This window comes from Portunus trituberculatus, chromosome 44 (genome assembly GCF_017591435.1).
Source record: "Portunus trituberculatus isolate SZX2019 chromosome 44, ASM1759143v1, whole genome shotgun sequence".
In the NCBI taxonomy this organism is placed as follows: Eukaryota; Metazoa; Arthropoda; class Malacostraca; order Decapoda; family Portunidae; genus Portunus; species Portunus trituberculatus.
Genome location: NC_059298.1, coordinates 20,954,435 through 20,970,455, shown reverse-complemented (window position 1 = coordinate 20,970,455; position 16,021 = coordinate 20,954,435). Strand labels below are relative to the sequence as shown.

At 38.1% G+C, this 16,021-nt stretch overlaps 2 protein-coding genes across 6 annotated transcripts in view; one reads left to right on the top strand and one right to left on the bottom strand.

The window, feature by feature from the left end:
- Positions 1-16,021, top strand: part of LOC123518687 (glycerol-3-phosphate dehydrogenase, mitochondrial-like) — a 162,405-nt gene that overhangs the window by 106,583 nt on the left and 39,801 nt on the right. For 4 of the 5 annotated variants that reach the window (XM_045279652.1, XM_045279653.1, XM_045279651.1 and 1 more), the window contains one exon: positions 4,399-4,601. In XM_045279652.1, coding sequence (XP_045135587.1) covers positions 4,399-4,601 — 203 coding nt within the window. Of the gene's footprint in view, positions 1-4,398; positions 4,602-6,924; positions 6,927-16,021 lie in introns of all 5 variants that reach the window. The other variant, XM_045279655.1, reaches the window with a different exon arrangement.
- On the bottom strand, positions 6,072-12,122 carry LOC123518689. The gene is made up of 2 exons (XM_045279656.1): positions 10,671-12,122; positions 6,072-8,599 (listed from the first exon to the last, which is right to left on the bottom strand). The coding sequence occupies exon 1, from the start codon at positions 11,390-11,392 to the stop codon at positions 10,679-10,681; it is 714 nt and encodes a 237-aa protein (XP_045135591.1). The 5' UTR covers positions 11,393-12,122; the 3' UTR covers positions 6,072-8,599; positions 10,671-10,678.

The window sequence follows — 16,021 nt, the reverse complement described above, 5'->3', positions numbered from 1 at the left end:
TCTCTCTCTCTCTCTCTCTCTCTCTCTCTCTCTCTCTCTCTCCCTAGTTCTGTTCTCTCCCCCCACGCTACAGAACTAATGATGATGGTAAGTGATTTTTCATAACAGTTATGTACAATAAGAAATAAACTCACACAAATTTTAGATTAAATAAATGATAGTCTGCCTTCTCTAGCCTATTTTCTAAAGATGACAAATGAGAGAAAACTTTAATTTTACAGTAAGCTAATCTTGCTATTGGTACCATGAAAAATTATAAAGAAACAAAATGATTTCTGGCATGGCGCATCAGTACGTACTTATCCTGATATAAGAGTCATACACCTTTGTAATAATGATGAAAGTCAAGTACGTATGCCATTGTATCATATCCGACCTACATTCTAAGAGATCTCATACAGTATCCGGGAAAGAAAACATACATCTTAGCGGAAAGCAGCCATGATGCAATATGCACGTCATCAGATGTGTTATGAGCACTCTGATGACGCAAAATATGTATCATCATGTTGAAGGGATTAAACCCAACTGTGAACTCACTGAATGATTCCCATTGTGTCTCACAACACAAGGAGACAGTCACAGCCTGGCCTCTAAAGACAACTCTCTTCCTTAACAGAAAATTACATGAATCTAGTTACACATACACCGTTCACTCAAAAGTCAGAATTATCAAGACAACTCCATCACCAGCCTCATAGTCTCCATCTCGGGAGAGGACCAGAAGTATCCCCATGTTGGATGCTCTTCTGATATCAACTTTAAATGTCTTAACACCACGCTGAACTTTGTCTTCATTAACTTCTGCAACATTCATGGTTATAGATTTAATTTTCAGTTTGTAGAACACCACTTCTCTATAAAACCTCATCTTTTAATCACTGAAACACAGGTGTCTGAGGCAACTGACTATAGTAATCTCATATTGGTTCCCTCCTACTTTATCCTCCTCGTTTTTAATCCAAAGCTGGATATTGCATCTACAGGGTGTTTCATAAGGTAATGTACATACTCCAGGATTTGATAGTTTAAATAATACCAAGTCAGAAATACTCTATACACACATTCTGTGTTTTGCCTTATTTTGTAAGGAATTGACATGTAAGTTATATGCACTGCTTGTCTTGATGGGCTGTTGCTTCCTTTCCTCCTTAATTGGTGCAGCACAGCATTGTGATTTTTTTTTTCCAGTGTATGCAGTCAAAGATTTACAGGAAACAATTTGTAAATGGCAGATTATTTTATGCATGTGTTAATGAAGAAAACATACAGGTAATACACTAATACTGTGGTTGTTAGAGATGACTTTTTAAGTATACATGGCAACTTACCAGCTTCATAGCAACTGTCTTGTTTTATTTGTCATTTGCTATCTGTTTCCTGTAAGGCTTTGGCTGTATATACTGTAGACAAAAAAAAAAAAAAATTACTTAAGGCCATGTAGCACCACTTGAATATGAATACTTAGGGAGAGAGGAAAGGAGACAGAGGCCCACTCAGTCAAGTAGTTGCTGTTACATACAACTTGTTAATTTCTCATAAAATAAGACTAAGTGCAGCATATAAGTATGTAATGTTTTTTACTAAAATTGCTTGAACTATAAGATCCCAAAGTGTGAGTATGTATCATAACTTGCAGAACACCCAGAATGTGTGCAGCAACTTCACCTGCTCTTGTGCCAATACTCTTGGATCTTCAAAATTTTCCACCATCTGGCTACGACTACAATCACTCTCAAACTAAATTTACTTGTGCTGTATACCTCTTACATAACTCCTCTTATTATTAAATATTTTTTACCACTACAGTATCTTACAAAGAGGAGCATATTCTGACTTTTCTTTTATAAAGATTTCCATTCTTGGAAATTTCATTGTTCACCATCAACTTTTACTTTTCTCTCCATTCACTGACCATCCTAGTGAAATAGGTTTTATCTTTGCTTTCCTGTATGACCTAGAGCAACTGGTGCAACATCCTATTCATATTCCTGACTGTCTTGGAGATAAAGGCAACATTTTTTACCTCATCTTCTCCATTGGATTACTCTGATCACAATATCATATCTATATCTTGTCCTGTCACTCCAGTCCCTCCTCAGGATCCCTAAAAGTGGAGGTGTTTCTGGCATTTTGCTTCTGCTAGTTGTGGAAAGATGATTTGAGGAGATATTATGATGGCTTTCCCTCAAATGACTACTGCTTCCATGTCAGAGACTCATCTCTGTGTGCTGAGCACATAATGGAGGTGATAGTGCTTGGCATGGAGGCGTACATTATTCACTCTTTCTTTTGACCTAAACCTTTCAAGCCTTGGTTTAACACAGCTTGTTCTTTTGCTATACAAGATAGAGTGGTGGCTCACAAAAGATACTTGAGCTTTCATCACCTGCTTCTCATGCATTTTATATATCAGCCCAAAATCATGTCAAGTCTGTTCTCCAACTTGCCAAAAACTCCTTCACTAATAGAAACTGTCAAAATCTTTCAATATCTAACTCCCTTCATGACTCCTGGTATGTAGCCTAAAACATCTCTAATAACTTTGTTTCATCTTTCCTTTATTTCAACCAGATGTCTCTACTACTATCTCATCTTTTTTTTTTTTTTTAACCACTGAACTCTTGGCTCAATTTTTTTTATTCCATGCTACCTATTGAAATCCTCTGCAGTGATGTTTTCTATTCTTTTGCTGGCCTAAACACTCAGGTTTATGGGCCTGATGAGGTCCCTCCTATTGTTCTCCAAAACTGTGCCTCATTATTTACACCTTGCCTAGTCAAGATCTCAACTGTCTATTTACATCAACCTTTCCTTCTAATTGAAAGTTTGCCTTTATTCAGCATGTTCTTAAAAAGAGTGAATCATTCTTGTCCCTTAAACTACTGTTCTCTTATGTACTGTGACTCCAGTGGAATGTTAAAATTTTTAGGGCCAGAGTGCACCATTATGCTACAGGCATTAATTTGAACAAAAACATTACTTTTAAATAGTTATAATCACTCCAATCATGTAATTTTTTTGTTTGAGGGTAAGTTTCCACACCCTTTCTGAAATAAACTAATTGGCAACACTGCATGCACAGATTTGAAGGGGTGATGAGAAAACAAAGACAGTTTTCAGTTGCTCTCTCATGAGTCAATCTGCACCTCTCACTGTTGTGGGCTTGCATGCATCTTTTGCAGCTTGCCACATAAGTGATAATAGTGTTATATAGTGCAATACACTGATTTGATTGGATATAATTTGTATTCTATTCTCTTTACAGACAGTAGCATTAGTTACTAAGGTAGATATACAAGTAAGAAGGTAATAAGTGAAACCCAATTAATTTTTCTTCAGGCATCACTTAGTCATCTACTTATAAATTCAACCACAAAAAATCTGTGAGACATACAGAAAAAAAAAAAAAATATATATATATATATGCTACATCACAATGTTTGCTTTACAATAAAAGCTAAAAAAAAGTCAATTTATTATTAATTTCTGATGAAGCAAATCTAAAGCAAATGAAAGACAAGACTTTTTTCAACATTCTTACTTTTCCTCAAATATTTCTTGGTACTAATTGTCCGATTGGAGATTCAAAGGAACCATGAGAATCCTGATAAAATTATTTTGTTATAAATACACTACCTTGAAAAGTAACTCACAAAGTTTTTACTCATAAAGTTTTTAGTTATGGATGTGGGAGCATGATCTAAGTAGAAAAATTGTTTATGTGCATCTTATTCCATGTCCATAAATGGTCTCATGAATTACCATTGTTATGTCTTTATTGATTCATAAAAACTACAATAAATAAGGAAATCATTAATATACTATGTTTGATGATAAATGCAAATTTGGGGGAAGAAAACTGAAACAAAAATGCAACCAGGATGAATATTAATTTAATTTCTATGTTTTCCAATACCTCATGTTTTGTGATTCTTGAGTTAGCACTATGCCTTGGAAAGAAAGCAAGTGTGAAATTTGAAAGGATACTGTATGGCACTCCTGGTAAAAGAAGAGTATTCATCAAAGCTTTATTTGTGAACAGAAACTTACGTCATATCTGCTTTTCACACTATCTCTGATTTCTCCATCCATCTCACCATGTTTACATAAAATACATTTTCCATATAATTCAATTTTATCATCTTTTATTTTCTCTTATTCCATATTCATTTTGTACATTAATTCCAATAGCTGGCACACACTCCCTGTAAAATATCTCAAAAGCCAACTCCAAAAAGTAAATGAAAAGTAAAATAGATCCAAAATAATAAAGAAATTGTTATAATTTTCTTAGCATTACCTTTCATTATTTGTTTCTCACGTACACTGTAGAAGCAACATCACTGAAAACAATAATGGTACTCAAATTAACTACCTACTCCTTTTTCTTTGCAGTTGGACGACGCCTACACAGTGAATTTCCATACATTGATGCTGAGGTGCGGTATGCCTGCCGGGAGTATGCTGCCACAGCTGTAGATGTGATTGGTAGAAGGCTTCGTCTGGCTTTCCTTAATACTCAGGCTGCTGGGGAGGCTTTGCCTACTGTGGTTAACATTATGGCAGAAGAATATAAATGGTCTGAGGGAGAAAAAAAAGTAAGATTCATATTTTAGGTTTTCTTTAGATTATGAAACACTTTTTTTGTAGTGATATATGGTATCCTCCCAAGTTTTGCACCATCAACTTTTTTGATCCCCAAGTTTTGCACTGAGTCTGAAATGTTCACCATTGCAACTTTTGTACATTATCTTCTCAAGTTTCACACTTTTGTCACATTGGTCATATTCATACTATGGTTATCACACAAGTAGTCACAACACTATAGTTGGGTCACTCTCAAAGTGGCCATTTTGGTGTGATCTGTTGTTTTGAGAGCTAGTCTTCCACTGTTGCTGCACCTATGCCCTACATCAGCGCATTCTCCAACACCCCCATCCCCTTTCCTTCTCTCTCTCTCTCTCTCTCTCTCTCTCTCTCTCTCTCTCTCTCTCTCTCTATATATATATATATATATATATATATATATATATATATATATATATATATATGAGAGAGAGAGAGAGAGAGAGATCACGCATTTGTTTAAGTGTGATGTTGCAGAGTGGTGGCACTATTACTGTGTATTGTGAATCTGTCCTTTTTCTCCCCATCTAAAACACACAAGTTAGCATGACTATAGCAGGGTCACTCTAAAATGGCTGTTCTGGTGTGGCTGTGGGCTTTGCAGAGATTCTCCCACCATTGCCATCTCTCCAAAGATCATAACCTTGCTTTCTCTCTCTCTCTCTCTCTCTCTCTCTCTCTCTCTCTCTCTCTCTCTCTCTCTCTCTCTATATATATATATATATATATATATATATATATATATATATATATATATATATATATATATATATATATATATATATATATATATATATATATATATATATATATATATATATATATATATATATATATATATATATATATATATATATATATATATATATATATATATATATATATATATATATATATATATATATATATATATATATATATATATATATATATATATATATATTGTGAGAGGCACCGTCTTAATCTCCTTTAATTTATTATTTCATTATGTGCCTATTATATGGCGGCCACCCAGTGCGGGCCCCTCGGGCTGTTCTGCTGAGCAGACAACCCACCTCCCTCTTCTCACTTCTCGTTGCAAGCAGGAGCTCTACCATGTGCCAGAACCACGACCGTCCGTGTCCACCTCACCTTGGTACTGACTCCTGCTTGCAACGAGAAGCGAGAAGAGGGAGGTGGGTTGTCTGTTCAACAGAACAGCCCGAGGCCCGACTGGTGGCCATAATAGGCACATAATGAAATAATAAATTAAAGGAGATTAAGATGATGCCCTCACAATATATATATATATATATATATATATATATATATATATATATATATATATATATATATATATATATATATATATATATATATATATATAGAGAGAGAGAGAGAGAGAGAGAGAGAGAGAGAGAGAGAGAGAGAGAGAGAGAGAGAGAGAGAAAGCAAGGTTATGATCTTTGGAGAGATGGCAATGGTGGGAGAATCTCTGCAAAGCCCACAGCCACACCAGAACAGCCATTTTAGAGTGACCCTGCTATAGTCATGCTAACTTGTGTGTTTTAGATGGGGAGAAAAAGGACAGATTCACACTACACAGTAATAGTGCCACCACTCTGCAACATCACACATAAACAAATGAATGATGTTTTTACTGCAGTGCCACCATACCATTCTGGATGTGAGGACAAAACACAACACAAACTCAAACAATTATAGCAGAGGTGCACTACTACATCTTGACTGATATGAACACAAAACATGTGCTTACATAATGTGGCACCACCAAACAACAGCACTGCTGCATCTCACCACATGTGAGGATAAAACACTCTCATGCTGTTTTAGGCCATGTAGCTGGAATAATTCTATAGTTAAACGAGGACTTACCTGAGTCTGAAGTTTGACTGGAATTTTACCGAGCTTCATTGTAGCACGTAGGAATCACATAAGATGTCGCTCGCTAGCCTGACTTTCAGTATTCAAAGACGGCAGGAGTCAGAACCCTCCAAAAAATAGGGCAGGGCAGGGTGGGCATGTGATCCCTAAGTGCTACAGTGAAGCTCGGTAAAATTCCAGTCAAACTTCAGACTCAGGTAAGTCCTCGTTTAACTATAGAGTTTTACCTCGCTGTTTCATTGAAGCACTGTAGGGAACCCATGAGACATTTATAGTCTGACTCCTGGCATAAGTTAATAATGGTCCCAATTGACACCTGTTAGTAAATAGACATGTAGGTCAATATGAGACATCAGAGTGTGGATAAGAAAACAATGACAGCAAATCCCAGGACCATCTAATTATGGAAAGAAGTCAATAATTTATGCAACAGAAGATAATTGTAGTATGCAACTTGAGTGAAACCGTCTCAACACGCACGACATAATATCTAATCACAAAAGAAAATTTTTGGACATCTTACTACTGACAAATTGTTTAATCCTAATCCCTTTGGGACAAGGACATCACGAACACATGATCATATATCAGATATCTACAAAAAAACGTCCGCCACTGATATATCCTGCTCCTAGAAAAAACAACCAAGTTAACAACAGACCTGCCACACCCCATAATCTGAACAGGGTAGCTAGAAGCTGTGTTAATACATAACACAGATTGTATAATGAGAATAATGAGAACAGTACATACACAAACACCAGTGTGTGTCACGAAGGCATATGTTGTGTTGAGAAAACCCCCAGTGTCCTCTAACACAGCAAAAGGTAACAAATTCCCAAAAACCATATGCCCTTAAGCCAACCAATGACCATTCCTTCTCTGAGCCACTTACAATTTACGACGACATCACACCCTCCTGAATATTGAAACAAATTATTGTTTTTTTGTAATAAGTGGCAAAGACAGACAAGTTATTCCACCCAACAGACTTCATGATTGTGTTAAGTGGTAAATGGCACGAAGCCTTACTAGTAGCTGCTGCCCGTGTTGAATGTGGGGCAAACATCTGCAAAGCAATTCCAGCATTCTGTATCACATCTCTAGTCCATCTCCGTATGGTATCCCTTGAGGCAGCTTTATATGGTTTCCTAGTTGTCAACAATAAGTTGGTTATGTTCCCTCGAATATCTGATGTGCATTGAAGGTAAGCCTGAAGGGTAGTAAGAATACATAAGCATTGATCTGGGGCATAAGCTTTGAATGTTACCTGTGAGATATGATGCCCAGGTTGTGAGGTTTTCAACAAATCTCCAATTTGAAAAGTTACCTTTGAGGAGGTTAGAAACATATTCCTAACGTCTAGTACATGTAAAACCTGCCCTCGTTGACCTGACAACAATAACAATAACAATAACATAGTTAACTTCCTCACCAGCTGGAAAATGGTCAGTGTCTCATTGGGCCCCAACAGTTTTAAGTGATTAAGAACAACATCAGGGTCCCATGTGCAGTTATACCTAGGCAGAGCAGGTCGATTTTGGAACACCGCTTTCATAAATCTCTTTACTAAAGGATGTTGACCTGCTGGTTTACCTGAGATGTCTGCTATGCTGGAAACTGCTGAGCGATATGTGTTCATGGCACTATAACATAGCAGTGTGCCTTCATCAGCACGACGGAACTGCTTGAATAAAAAACAAAGGAAATCATCTATAGATGGTGAAAAGGGATCAGTTTCCCTTGACTGACAAAAACACATTCATTTCTTGAGGGGTTCCCTATATTGTACATGTGTTCCAGGTCTCTATGATTGAAGTAGAAAGGCACCAACGTCTTGCGAAAGTTTCCTTGCTTGGAAGGAACACCTGACAATAGCATCGCTACTAGTTCCAACTTGGTTGATAATGGATGTTGCTTGGACGGATCTTGGGGAAGAGTCAGGCACTGGTTTGGCAATATCTGAGGCGTTGCTGCAAGCAGTTGTAGTGCCCTGGGAAACCACACTCTCGTTGGCCACAGGGGCAAAACCAATAAAGTTGTTGCCTCCTCCTTCGCTATCTTCTGAAGTACTTTCCCAATAATGCTGAAAGGAGGGAACCCATAATAAAAACCAGTACTCCAATTAAAATGAAAAGCATCAATGGCATAGGCCTGTGGTTCAGGTTTCCATGAAACATACCTATCCAGCTGCACATTTATTCTTGTAGTAAACAAGTCCAAGCTGGGCATAGGAAATTCACGACATACTTCTTGAAAAATATGTGGCTTGATCATCCACTCAGCATCAGTATAAGAGGCACGGGATGCATCATTAGCATCAACATTGTGCTTGCCAGGTATATGGGCAGCTGAAAGATATATGCCTCTATCCGAAGCCCAGAGAACAATCTCCTCAGTAAGCTGTAAGAGGTGTTCCTTCATGCTCCCACACTTATTTAAACATGCTACTTCTGTTGTGTTATCTGATCTGATGCTAATGTGACTGTCATGCATATCATTGCATAATGACTGAAGCCCAAACAAAACTGCTCTTAATTCCAACAAGTTAATATGAGAGACTTCACTTGCAGCCCAGTGACCCCCAGTGGAAACCCCTTGTAACCTTGCCCCCCATCCTGTCAGAGAAGCATCAGTAAATAATTCTAGATTGGGGTCAGTAAAGACCAGACTCTTGTGCAACGTATGTATGTTGTCACACCACCATTGTATCAGCTCCCTGGTTTTACTAGACAAAGTAATGCTGGCATTGTAATCGCCTTTGTATCTTGACAACTACTGGTTCCTTGCGATTTCCAATCTTTTAATTCGTAAATACCGACAAGATAATGCAGGATCCGCAGCCACTAGGGTGCCAATAAGGGAAGCCAAATCTCTTATTGTAACATTTGTAGCTGCCAACAATTCAAGTCCCAAACATCTAATTCTCTGCTGTCTCCTAGTTGTAATCTGTACTGTCATCTCCCTGGACTCAATGGTAAAACCAAGAAACTCAACGCAGTGTGTAAGCACCAACACTGATTTCCCAAAATTAATTGTCAGACCCAATTCAGCAAAGAGAAAAATGGCATAATTCAGATGGGAAACCAAAGCACTAACACTGTCTGTTATAAATAAACAGTCATCAGTGTAGCTAATCACTGTTATACCCAACTTCCACAAATGAGCAAGCACAGGCTTCAGCAATTTGGTAAAAATTCTTGGATCCGCTGTGTAACCTTGAAGCATGCGTGTAAACTGAAAAAGCGATCCCTGCCATAGAAACTGTAACCATTTCCTATGTGAGACCTGTACTGGAACTAAGAAATAAGCATGCTTAAAATCTACAGTTGCAAAAAAACAATTCTGATACACTAAAAGTAGGGCATCCTTTATAGTGTCCATCTTAAAATGAATATGGTCTACATTTGTATTCAAGTCTCGTAAGTTTAATATCACTCTTGCCGTGCCATCTGGTTTTATCCTTGGAAAAACATTTGATAAGTAACCAGGAACATGAGAATCAGCCACTGGCTCAATAACTCCTTGCAACAGTAAATCCTGAAGAGCTAAGTGTAAAGACTTTTTATTTGAAGTAGAAAAAGTCAACTCCTTAGGTCCCTGGCACTGTCTAAGACTCTAAGGCAGTGGTTCCCAAAATGGGGGGCGCGCCCCCCTAGGGAGGCGTAAAGAGAATTCAAGGGGGGCGTGAAGTCATCTGCCAGTTTGCTAAAGTTTTTTTTCGCTCCCTTTCAACCAAATGTGTTTAGTTTACTTAGAAAAAATGTCTCTCTGGAATGTACTATTATTTGTTTGAGTGGCTTTCATTATTAAAATTTAATACAAACAGAGATCTGTTTTCCTGAACAATGCTAAGAAATAAATGCAATAAAATAAAATAAGTTCACATGAGCAAAAGAGGAAGTGGGAGGGGGGGGCGTGCGGGTCTACTGGAAGCAAGAAGGAGGCGTCAGGTAAGATAGTTTGGGAACCACTGCTCTAAGGGCTGGATCTACCTCAATAGTAATACCAGCAACAGTAGATTTAATCCAATTATCTAATGATAATTTACACCATAATGACAGAGAATGCCTGATTTTGCCTCCAGTAAAACAATCTGGAGTATTCATTATATCAACAACACAAGCCTGTAAAGAAGTGGCAACCCCATGGCTCACCTCTGCAGCTACTTGTGCTCCAGTATCCTCCTGCTCTGTGGGTACTGTGGGCCTTTCCCTAAAAAAGACCTCTTCCGTGTAGAGGAACCCTGCCTGGAAGGTTGCCGTGTGTAGGGGTAATATGGCCTGGATAGACCAAACCTGCTCCTTGGCCACCTCCCCACACCTTGGCCATACCTCTTGGTGGGGGTGAGTGTGGACGTGAGCTTCTTGGCCTTCTTCAGATCCTCAAGCTTCTTTACCACATCAAACGGGAAGACAACATCGGTACCCACTTTGGTCTCCCAGTTGCAAATCTTGTTCATGGGCAGGTGGCGAATGCTTGCACGGATCCCATCGGTTCGTGCGTGATTCATATAGTTCACTGAAGCAGTCAAAAGTTGCAATGTGTCGTTCAACTGCGGCAAATAATGTTCCACAGCTTTCGTTGTCTTGGATCCCATGTCACTAATAATACCAGACAACGGAATTAGGGCTTTCGTGACAAGGCCAACGTATCGCTGCAATGCAATGTCTTGAAACTTTCCCTCCTTGTTCATCACTTCAAACAATTCTTGATTCAATCTTGGAGTGGTCATGTTAGGGACGTTAGCCGGGATCTTGTGCTTGGCAACCAGCTTCTGTACCTGCTCCTTTATAGGTTTCCTCCATAACGCAGCATTCAATAAAGGAGCCAGAGTTTCATGTATGGGCTTTTCCATGTCACTACCACTGCCAAACATAGCCCCTAATGCTGATAGACTGCCGGTGAAGGCGTTAGAGTCACCATCCCTGTCAAGAGCAGGGGCGAAACCACTCTCCAGGAACTGACCCAACTCGTCAGTCTGGTTCTCGGGCAAACACTGTCATCGTCACTATAGTCAGACTCTGCTGAGAGAAGCTCCGCAGTCTTCCCGGTTTCGAGGGCAGTCAAACGGTAAGAAAAGTTGTGCAGCAGACCCATCACTCTATCCAACACCGGCCCATCACTGGTTGGTGCGCCACCACCCGTCACAGCCGCCGCCGATACACCAGAAGTACTAGGTTGGTCGCCTGTACTCACACGATCATAGTTGCTATGCCGTGTACTCCTGGCCTCAACATGGTTGCCATGCATATAGGGTCATGACCGTGGACAAGGTTGCCTTGTCTTGCACTAGAGCTTTTTGCATGGTTTCCATGCACTCTCTCCACCTGTTGTCCTTCCTCCCAGTCCGCCATAATAGCTGATCTGAACGCCGTAGCAACAGACCAAAACAACGTGCGTGCTACTTGAACGAAATGACAGGCGCAACTGAACGTCAGGCTAGCGAGCGACATCTCATGGGTTCTCTACAGTGCTTCAATGAAACAGCGAGGTAAAATTAGGTAATTCGTTCTAATCTTAGCAAAACCTTAAGTTTATAAAATTTCAGTGTTTTTTTTCTTTTTACAATTTTGATTTATACATACTGTAAGTGAAGACTGGTGATGGATAACTTTAGAAGAGGAGGGGAGAAGGGTGAGGAGGAGGAGGGAGGCCACCAGAGGATCTGTCATCCATGAAAACATCTTTGTAACTTTTCTCCTTGTGTGATTCCTGTGAATCCACTAATGGAGTGCTGTGGCTCACTAACATTTACACTCTTATCAGATTCCTTATTTTCATCACTAATAGGCCTCTTAGGTGCCATCTTAAGTTTCAAAATGAAAAACTACCAACAGAACACAGAAGAATGTTGCTTTTCTCAAGACTGCAGCAGGACTGGGAATGCTCACCACCATCCGGTATACTGGTATTATGGTAATAATTGTATTACCGATATTACCAGTAATACGGTATCAGAATGGTACAGTGGCGGCTGCAAGAAGGGAGATGACAGAGCTTTGTATACGACCAAATGTGCGGCCGTTTGATTACCAGATATTTTCACCACTAATAAGCCTTTAGTGTTAATGTAAGTTTATAAATGGAAAACTACAGATAGAACACAGGAGAATTTCATTCTGATGACTGTGGTAGCACAAGTCACAACTGGCGGAGGGGGAAGTGGGACACCAGGGAGCCTTTGTTTACAACCACGTGTGTGGACGTTCGACTATAAGTTTTTTTTTTTCAGTATTAAATCAAACTTTTGCATTGAAGTATTGAAAAGTTCAAGTATGTAAACATATGAGTCTCCACTGTACTTTATAAAAGTAATTTATAAATTTATATTCTCTTTTGTTGTTTGATTATATTTTTATACAATATTTGTTATTTATAAATACTGTTGAACCTTGATAACTCAGACCCTGATAACTCAGATTTTGCATTGTCAGACTCTGACCAACCCAGTGACGGAAACTAAAGTCAGAGATGAACTGCCTGCCTTTTTTTTTTTTTTTTCACTTTTCTGTATCTCATTTTTTATTGACATTATCAAAAATCTTATTCCAACAAAAAATTGCATTTCAGTTGTAGATTAAAATGATACCAAACAAAAGTTAATCAGAGTCTATACTGATTTTGTGAAAATTTTTGAAGTGTGAAAACAATATTTATCGAGATATTCACTCCTAAAGATTTTTAATAATTTGGTCCTTGTTTTGCTATTTGTATTCATCAGATTGGCATTAAATTTTCACACATGATTGTGTATACAATAGTGACTTCCTGGTGCATGATAAGATGATAATGCATCAGATCCCTGCTTCTCTAGAAAATGTTATTCACTCATATGTGAAGGCTGGGAAGGAGCCATCAGCAGTGTCATGGCAATATGCTGTTTTACTACTGGACTGGACACTCTCTGAGTTGTTATTAGTGTGTTGAAGTGAGATAATGATACAATAAAGTATTTATTACTTGTCTGGCCAGCTTTATACTTCTGTTTCAACATAATCTTTTGTGATAGTGTTATTGTGAAAGTTGTGATGAAGGTAGGGAGAAAAAACAGTGTTTGAAAAGAAAAGATCATAGCAGTCTTATGATATAGAGAAGTATGGTAGTGAGGCGTGGGGTGAGGTGAGGGTCTTGGAGAGGGAGATAACATGTGTGACAGATCGAGGGGAGAGGGGAGGCAAGGATTCAACGTCCAGTTGTCTCCCAATGATAGTTTGTTTGCTTGTTTCTTGTTGTCTTCTTTTCATGAAGTTTCTGATTCTAATTCTTGTCACTTTATGCCTGTAAGGACGTTGAGAACTAAATGACGCACCACTCTTCTTGACTCCTGGCTACATTCTGTATAATGATCGAGTCAGGCTATGACGTAGCTGCACGAGACATTAAAAAATGGCTTCCTGGTGGGAAGGGTATTTAATTATCAAAAAATAAACTATACCATCTGGTAATTTAGGGTCTGAAGGTTTCGGAGAGACAATAGTAATCCCAAAATTTTAAATCCCAAAAATTAAATAAATAAAGTCTTAAGTTATTTTCTGTGTGGGGAAGGAGTGTGAATTCGTATGTCGAACATTCACATTTCTTGGACCAACCTTTCCCCCTATTAGTCCGCGTTAGCGAGGATCAACAATACTTTTTTTTAAGCACAAAAAATTATTGGGTGCTCTTTTGGGGGGAGGCTGGGACAAATTAATGGCATTTCAATGCATTTCAATGGGAAAATTTTTTTTGAGATAGGAGCTCAGTCACAGAACACGCACCCTATATTTTTATCACATAAAAACAAATCTCTGGAGAATTTTTCTTGCAGTTTTGAAAATACTCTCCTTCAGTTTTTTTTTTTTTTATTGTGAGACTTAAAATGAAAATATAACCTTTCTTCATCGATTTGAGTCACAATTTAACCTATTTTGTTATTTAGATTCATGCTTTTCCTATACAGTAAAAAAAAGTTGAAAAATAATGATTTTGCTACATCTGTTAGCCTAAAGAATCGTGACAAGAGCTCATAGTGAAGGTTGAATGGCAAGGAAGGGGATGACAGCTGTCACTGTATCCACTGTGTGATGAGAGCCTTCCCCTACAATAGCATGTATGTTTGTCTTCATTGGTTAAGTGCCTCCCCTAATGACATTTTCATGGCTAATTATGTATGCATTTATGCAAGCAGTATTCAGCATTCAGCATTCCATCAAACACTATAACCAACTGAACAGAGTCAAGATCAGTCAGTTTCTCATCTGTAAAAAAATTTTTGTAGGCTTGGCCATAGTTTCTTGTTATTGTTTATACCAGTTTATAAAAATCACTAAATCCTCTAAAAGCCAGAAAAAAAAAACTAGCATGAGATTTTTAAAAATACTGTGTAAAAAGAAACATCAGGAGATTTCCACCCGATTTATAAATTATTGGGTGCTCTTTTTGTGGGAGGCTGGGACAAATTAATGGCATTTCAATGGGAAAAATCGTTTTGAGATACGATGAATTTGAGATAGGAGCTCAGTCACAGAACACACACCCTATATTTTTGTCACGTAAAAACAAATCTTGGGAGAACGCAAACCATGGGAGAATTCTACCCAAACTACCTATTATGAGAAAATTCCATAGAGCAACTGAGACTGTAAAGCTTGTGTCATGAAGCAATGTAGCTATAGGGAATGACAGTACTGTACAGCATTGTCTCATAAGATGCACCTTTTCTCCAAAATAAGTCTCAGGAAATAGGCTTGCATCCTATGAGACCAAGGTTCAATATTGAAGCACTGGTTGGTGGTAAGTCTATGGCAACCGAGGCTCTAAAATCATACCCCAGACATCTTTGCAACAAAACAAAGTTATGATTGGTACTACACCAAAAAGCAACTCTTTATTTCAAGGTAAAAATATATATATAATAGGTCATACTTTTCAGTAATTCTCATAGAATGGCACCAGTCAGGAAGAATTTGCCTAAGTGACCATACACCATGCATTGCATCAACCAAAACAAAGCATGTGGTCAGTGATCTTGATCTTGACACATGCAAGCTTCACTGTGTTCTTTACAGTGTGATGTTGTTACTCCTTGAGGTAAGATACACTTTCATACAATTAAAATTGCACCTCTTTTAACATTCTTACCTTGCATATATGTAAGAAACATTGGAAAAATAAAAATGATTATTATCCCTGTAGTCTCTCACAGTCATATGCCAGGTACATGTTTATATCTCACAACAGGATTGGTACACAGGCTACTAGCAAAGATTAAAGTTTTTAAATGTAAAATATTGGGATCTAATAATGATCTAAATACATGTGAGACTCTTCAAATGTCAAGCGAAATCCTTCACTTCATATTCAAAGCTTAAATCCACTCATTTATTTATTTATATATTTATTTTTATTTATTTATTTTTTTCTTCCAATGTCTGCCAAAAACTGGATGCGTGTTATGAGCCTATGCATCTTATGAGTCATCAAATATGCTATATGAATTATGTGATCACCTCAAGCAGCTGGGATT